Source organism: Aplysia californica, unplaced genomic scaffold (assembly GCF_000002075.1).
Source record: "Aplysia californica isolate F4 #8 unplaced genomic scaffold, AplCal3.0 scaffold00740, whole genome shotgun sequence".
NCBI lineage: Eukaryota > Metazoa > Mollusca > Gastropoda > Aplysiida > Aplysiidae > Aplysia > Aplysia californica.
Window position 1 is genome coordinate 333,461 of NW_004798010.1, and position 8,005 is coordinate 341,465.

An 8,005-nucleotide genomic window follows, 5' to 3' on the forward strand; every position below is an offset into this window, starting at 1 on the left:
GATGATGATGATGATGATGATGATGATGATGATGATGATGATGATGATGATGACCCCCTTCGTTAGGCTCATTTCCCTGCTAGTATACAGTGTTCATTTAGTTTTTCTTTCTGTTGCTCCTGAGGAAGCCCACGAGGTGAAACGTTGAGCTATTAAACAAATTTAAACATTTTATATTGTTATTTTATTTTGTCTGAAATTCAAACAAGACTCTCCCTCCTACTCTGCTTATCAAACAATGATGATGATGGTGGTGGTAGTGATGATGATGAGGAGGAGGAGGAGGAGGAGGAAGAGGAGGAGGAGGAGGATTTGTTTCCCTTACTTATATATATGCTGACTGAATATTTCTCAAGACTTTCCTTCACCTCGTTCTCTCATTAGCATTTACATCATGCATTAATACTTATTTTGTCCCATTTTATGCAGATGCATTTACGCGAGAGCCATTCGCTGTTTTCAGAAGCCCTCTAGTGAGGAGAGATGTAGACCTATTGTGAAGATGCTGTGTTAGTCAGTAAAAAAAAAAGGGGGGTGGGGGGTGGAGGGGTTGTTTCTTTGCCAGCAGCTCATGTTTGGTACACACACCTGTCTTATTTTCTCAGTAAGTTCTCATGTTGAGTGGGTTTTACCGCGTTTGTATTAGGCCTACTTTTGTGTTTCTTTTTTTGCTGTTTTTGCAGTTTGTTCATTTTAGGTCGTTTCAAGTTCGAAATTGCGCCAATTTGTTATTTCAATACTTACTCAGAGATTCGTAACTGAATCTTGTCTATAATGTACAATCGTGTTATAATGTAGACTAGGTGGAATGCAATAAAGGGGTTTGCTTTTCTTTAAACGTTTTGATAATGATTTCCATCTACTGAGTTAGTTTTGGTAAAGATAATATGCGATGGAAAAATACTAATTTTATAAAGAAATTTTGATATGGTATTATATCAGAGTTGAGATGGTTTCTGACGTTTTGCAAAAGTATGTACATGAAATGGTTTCTATTGATTATTGAGTATGTACTACAGTCTATCAGGCACACAGCGAACCACGAACATAGTATTGGGAACACAATGGCAGGTCTCGAAATATTTCTTATATAGGCCTAGTGTTTTCTTATGTAGTGTATATTCTCCTGCATTTAGAATAAGAACAGGAATAAATAGGTAAAAAAACAAAAAGAATACCCCCCCTCCACACACACACACACACTCACACTCACACACACACACACCACACACACACACACACACACACACACACCACACACACACACACACACACACACACACACACACACACACACAGAGAGAGGATACTTTATATGCATGCTAGACTGTATTTTCCAGGGATTTTTGTTTTGTACTGTCATTTACTTACTTTAAAACATTTCCATTTGTTACAAACTGCATGGGTGGATTTTGTAGTAATGTTTGTAGAAAATCTGTACCAATCAATTAATGTTTTAAAACAGAAATAGCCTTAGCTTACGCTTAAGATGTTTTTGAAATGCCCTTATGGAAACTACTTAGGCCCTATCTATTAATTATTGTCTTGGAGTTCAGCTGTACTGAAGTAAAAGTTTGTACGATTCATGATCCACTTGGTTGTTCTCGACAGCGGGAGAAACGACAATGGATGAAACCACAGCAGATCAAGGTAAGCCGTCATCTCATTATGATCTGTGCCCCTCATCTCAAGCAGCTTCCTAATCTACTACCGCTACTCTCTGTGCATTATGATCTGTGCCCCTCTTCTCAAGGAGCTTCCTAATCTACTACCGCTACTCTCTGTGCATTATGATCTGTGCCCCTCATCTCAAGGAGCTTCCTAATCCTTGCGTCTTCTACCGCTACTCTCTGTGCATTATGATCTGTGCCCCTCTTCTCAAGGAGCTTCCTAATCCTTGCGTCTTCTACCGCTACTCTCTGTGTATTATGATCTGTGCCCCTCTTCTCAAGGAGCTTCCTAATCCTTGCGTCTTCTACCGCTACTCTCTGTGCATTATGATCTGTGCCCCTCTTCTCAAGGAGCTTCCTAATCCTTGCGTCTTCTACCGCTACTCTCTGTGCATTATGATCTGTGCCCCTCTTCTCAAGGAGCTTCCTAATCCTGTCTACTACCGCTACTCTCTGTGCATTATGATCTGTGCCCCTCTTCTCAAGGAGCTTCCTAATCTACTACCGCTACTCTCTGTGCATTATGATCTGTGCCCCTCATCTCAAGGAGCTTCCTAATCCTTGCGTCTTCTACCGCTACTCTCTGTGCATTATGATCTGTGCCCCTCTTCTCAAGGAGCTTCCTAATCTACTACCGCTACTCTCTGTGCATTATGATCTGTGCCCCTCATCTCAAGGAGCTTCCTAATCCTTGCGTCTTCTACCGCTACTCTCTGTGCATTATGATCTGTGCCCCTCTTCTCAAGGAGCTTCCTAATCTACTACCGCTACTCTCTGTGCATTATGATCTGTGCCCCTCTACTCAAGGAGCTTCCTAATCCTGTCTACTACCGCTACTCTCTGTGCATTATGATCTGTGCCCCTCTTCTCAAGGAGCTTCCTAATCTACTACCGCTACTCTCTGTGCATTATGATCTGTGCCCCTCATCTCAAGGAGCTTCCTAATCCTTGCGTCTACTACCGCTACTCTCTGTGCATTATGATCTGTGCCCCTCTTCTCAAGGAGCTTCCTAATCCTTGCGTCTACCTCTGTGGCTTTGTGTCACGACGTGGTGGGATCAGGCGCTTGTCAATTTTTGGGCATGTGGAGTAATTGGTTTCATCTTAAAGCATGTTTAATTGTCTTGCTATCGGGGAAAACTTGCCCATCTATCTTCAATAGAAGTCTAGATATTTGACTCTTGATATTGGAGAAGGTGGAGTCGCCTGATTGCAAAGATAGAATTAGCGAGAAAATGGCCGTCAAAGTTTGGTTATTTCCGTAGCTTGATAGTCCGTAGAAACTGAAAACTTACATTTTTTGGGGTGCCTTTTACCAACGTTTTTCAGTAAAATCCACCTAGAAATTTGTTCTTAATTGAACAACAATGGTGTTAAGAAAAAACACAAAAATACACTAAAAATTTCTAAACTGGCCGAAAAATGCCAATTTCTTCAATTTCATTATTTTGATGAGCGCCGCCTGATTTCACCACGCGGCCTCGACATCTTTTTCTGTACCCCTCTTCCTTCCCTGGTGGCCGAGGGGTTAGTGGTCACTCAAGAACTGAATGTTAGAACGTCCAGGTGTTGCTGTTGATGTTATAATACATCTGAAATACATCATGTCGTGCTCTTCCTCGGCAACACCCGGTGACGTGCTGCTGTACTGAGTGTTTTTGTATTACAGTGCAGTCTCTCTACATGGCGTTATAGAGAGTTGTCGTTATAGAGAGGCAATCAGTTATATTACTAATTATATTTATTTTATTATATATTTGGCAACTGGAAACACCTGTGTCATTTTTCCCATAAAACTGCCACAGCTACAGAGTTGAAAGTTGGCGAGTACATGCAAAAAGATAGATAGGTCCCCATGACGGAGCCCGATTTTCGATTTATTCATTTCCTGAATTTAGACAAATATATTTTACAAAATGTTCCCGTCCTTCTTTGGCCTTTGTGATTATTCCATTGAGAAACGAAACAAATCTCTGCGTAGCTGTCCTTCACATCGGAAGTGCCAAAAGTGATATTTTGCGAGGTGCATTTTGTTTTGAGAGTATAGATCTTCTAATTTTTTGCATCTCTCAAGATTTATTGCTCCATTCCAGTAGATTGTAAATATAGTAGGCCAATGACTTTCAGTTGATGTTAATGCACCGATCCTTCCTTTCATCGAAAGGGGCCCAGCTAGTATAATATAAGGAAAAATCGGGACCTGGGTACCATGTCGCTATACAGAGGATGTCGTTATATCAAAGGTCGTTACAGAGAGGCTGCACTGTATTTATTACTTTGAGATCAGTTGTGTGAAATTCATTTCCCAAGTTGGATGGATGAAAGTATCGCAAGCTTTTTTCCTTCTTTAGCTTGTGAGAAACTCGCAATTTATTATATTCTATCGCATTTATATTAATAATAATAATAATAATAATAATAATAATAATAATAATAATAATAATAATAATAATAATAATAATAATAATAATGATAATAATAATAATAATATATAACTTTTATATAGCGCATTTCCAAAAAAGTAGCTCAATGCGCTTTACAATGGAATACCCATTTTTCAAAAACCTTTCTTACTACTTCCTTTCTTCTCATACGATATACATTAATGCACACTCACACACACACACACACACACACACACACACACACACACACACACACACACACACAGGCACGCACGCACACACACACACAGACTATTTTCATCCAGACTTAGGAACAGAACAACTATAATAATGAAAAATAACGTTAAAAGCTTATGAAGGATAGGCCTGTAGGAACAGAAAATGTTTAAGATGTCTTTTGAAGCTATCAAGTATTTTTATTTGTCTTAGTTTCATGGGTAATCTGTTCCACATAAATGGACCAAGATATGAGAAAGATCTCTCTCCATATGATTTGTATGATTTTAAAGGTGTCACAAGTAGGGTGTTATCGTTTGATGATCTTAGGTTTCTCCCTGGCTTATATTATCTTTTTGAATGTGAGTAATTCGGCAAACGAGAGCGTCACTCGTAGGTCCTACTTCTTTTCTGTCCATATCCGCAGCTCAGACGTGAATTTCTCTAACGCTCTGCCGGTGTGCTTGTTTGAAATTTACAAGTTGGGTGGTTGGTGGGTGCTCAGGTGCAGTTTGCTTCTTTTCTTATCAATCCCCTATCGGTGGGTGTTTGGCGAGTGCTCTGTTGTGGTTTGCACCTTCTTTCCTACCAAACATCTATCGTCTTTATCTCCCCCTCCTTCTATTTGTGTTTGTCACTCTCTATTGTAACACCTCTAATCTTCGGTGTATGACCTTATCATGTTGCAAGTGCCGTACAGCTTTTACGAAAGAGGGAATTTACTCGTTAATCCAATATGTACGTTAATTTGTAATTATAGCAGTCTGTCAAAATGATTTTTTGAGAAATAATGAAAGTTTCAAAGAGATCTTCGTACTATGACCCCAGGCGTACGGATAGGGTTAACTCATTAAGGACGAAGCGGACACATATGTCCGACAGCAGCCGATCAAAAGAAACGTTTTGGGATATTCCAAACCATCATACAACAGTCTGGAAACACAGGTTTGCATATATTATAGTAAACTGTTATTGCTTATCTGTCTTTTTAAGATAAATGAAAGAGAATTGAAAACTACGTACGAATAACTAAGTTATGCTTCTTCTAGTACTCCGGAACATCGTGTCTTCAAGTGTTCGAATGAATAGAAATCGCGTCCGTCGGCTTTGCATAGTATGCAGTCTGAGTCTGTCAAAATGATTTTTTGAGAAATACTGAACATTTCAAAGAGATCTTCGTACTAGAAGTATTCTAAAATGTGAAGAATACAACCATAGGGCGTACGGATAGGGTTAAGAGACATCTTGCCTGTCCTCAGACACCACACAAGATATCACAGCCGACACAACGCAGGATGTTACGGCAGCCGATGCTACAGAGGCGGACGAGACGCAGGCGAACGAAACGACGCAGGGTGACACAACGCAGATGGACACAACACAGGTGGAGACCACAGAGGGAGAGACAGGGGAAGGTGACACTACGGCCGGTGACACGACTGTCGCTGACACAACTATGGCTGACACGACCGCCGGTGACACGACAGTTGCTGACACGACAGTCGCTGATACAACAGTCGCTGACACAACAGTGGCAGAGGGTGACACGACCACGGCAGACGCCACTGCCACAGACGACACGGCCGGAGCGGACGCCTCAGGGGAACCCACGTCTGCAGAACCTGCCTCCACGGAGCCGACTCAAGGTGAACAGGGGAGGGGGGGCTTCTGTGGGTCTGCTGGGCCGTAGTTGTTGTTGTTGCTGTTGTTGTTGTTGTTGTTGTTGTTGTTGTTATTGTTGTTGTTGTTGTTGTAATAGTAGTTGTAGTAGTAGTAGCAGTTGTTGTACTTGTTGTTGTTAGTGGTGGTGGTGGTGGTGGTGTTGGTGGTTGTTATTGTTGTTGTTGTTGTTGTTGTTGTTGATGTCATTTTAGTCGCTGTAGTTGTTTTTGTTGTTGGTGTTGTTGTTGTTATTTTAGTCATTGTTGTTGTTACTGCTACTGATATTCATGTTGTTGCTATTTTTGATGATATCAATAATGTAATTGTTGTTGTTGTTGTTGATGTCATGATGTTGCTGTTGTTGTTGTTGTTGTTGTTGATGTCATGATGTTTTTGTTGCTGTTGCTGTTGTAAATGTCATTGATGTCATTGTTGTTGTTACTGCTGCTGTTGCAGTTATTGCTTTTCTGCTGTGCCAATGCTTCTGCTTTATCAGCTGGACTTAGCACCATATTGTTATACAGGTAATGGTAGGCCTACATATTATGGATATGAGGTAATTGTTGAGAAATAGCGGAGGACAGGAAAATAAAATAATATGGAGGAAAATGATAAAGGAAAAAAACTATAATGCTAGAGAGCAGCCTTAGAAACAACCAGGCTGAGAAGAGCCATCGACGAAAGGAAAACAGCGGAAATACAGAGATTCGATCTACGTCACTGACATGCAAGCACTGCGACAGAATCTGCGCTTCAAACATTGGAAAAATTAGCAACCAATTATAATTACATAATAATGTATTTTCATTCAGACATTTTATCCAAATGCTACTCCAAAGGTTGCGTTTTGAGGGAACGGACCTTTTGACAATTGAAGAATTATGAGAGGCTTTGAATAATTTTGAAAAAAAAAGTACCTAGGACTATCAATTACAAAATATATTTTAGGGCCAGAAAGATCACTTATCAAAGTGGCCAACTTCTTTACAAACTAGTGCGCATGCTACAAAAATTGGGACATAGCTGAAAATCTTTTTTTACGCGCTGTGTTGAGTAAAACCATTCTTTGGATTTATCTAAAATTATATACGTGTAACTTCAGTGTGGAGGAAAATATTAACCGAAAAAATTGTACAGTTTGGTTTTTTAAAATCACCCTGTACTTACTCAAACTGACTGTATGAAGCACGTGTGTTGACTAGTCTGGTCAAGAGCTATATATTATATAGTTATATAATTAGTTTCTTTCTTCCACTGCACAATTTATGTCACATTTTCACAAATTGGTTTCCTGTTTCCTTCTTTGTTCCTCAACATGTGCCACCAAATAACAGCCGTCAGTTATCAGTGCAGTGTAAATAGGAATGTATTTACTTGAGACTGCTCGGGTGATTTGCTCGAGGTATTTGCTTGCTTGCTGATGTACTTTTAAAGAAAAAACCCAGGGAAGATAATGACATTCACAATTGATAGGCCTATATATACTTTATACACACTAAAGTGCTTTTTAGAAATGCCTTGCTGGTATCAAAAAGATCAAATGAGTGTGTATAGCTATATATTTTATGCACCCTAAAGTGCTTTTTAGAAATGCCTTGCTGGTATTAAAAAGATCAAATGAGTGTGTATAGCTATATATTTTATGCACCCTAAAGTGCTTTTTAGAAATTCCTTGCTGGTATCAAAAAGATCAAATGAGTGTTTCGTTTGTTTCTGCTAAAGCATTCACAACAGCGTTATTTTGTTGGTTCTATTTGGCAACTTTTGTCTCAAGCTTTTGTCTCACTGAATGTAGGAGAGGGCAAATGACAGGTCTTGAAAAAGAAGTTTGAGAAAACAAAAGCTGGCAGAGATCAAGTAAAATATAAAGATGTGCCATTGATGTCCTGGTATGTTTTGGCACAGAATTCCAATACATAACAGCTCAAAAATACCTCTTGCTTGGGCGTGCTAAGCAAAGCCTGTGTGGTACTCTGAGGTATCGAATAAGGGTCCTGCCCTCCCCCCCCCCTCTCCTCCCCCGCTTCTTAATTTTCAGTTTTTTAACACCCC

At 39.9% G+C, this 8,005-nt stretch overlaps 1 protein-coding gene across 1 annotated transcript in view; it reads left to right on the top strand.

Moving 5' to 3' along the window:
• Positions 1-8,005, top strand: part of LOC101847690 (thioredoxin domain-containing protein 3 homolog) — a gene marked incomplete in the record, with an annotated part of 55,992 nt that overhangs the window by 42,534 nt on the left and 5,453 nt on the right. Inside the window, 2 exon segments of the mRNA XM_005108985.3 lie at positions 1,612-1,650; positions 5,551-5,902. Of these exon segments, the coding sequence (XP_005109042.2) occupies positions 1,612-1,650; positions 5,551-5,902 (391 nt within the window).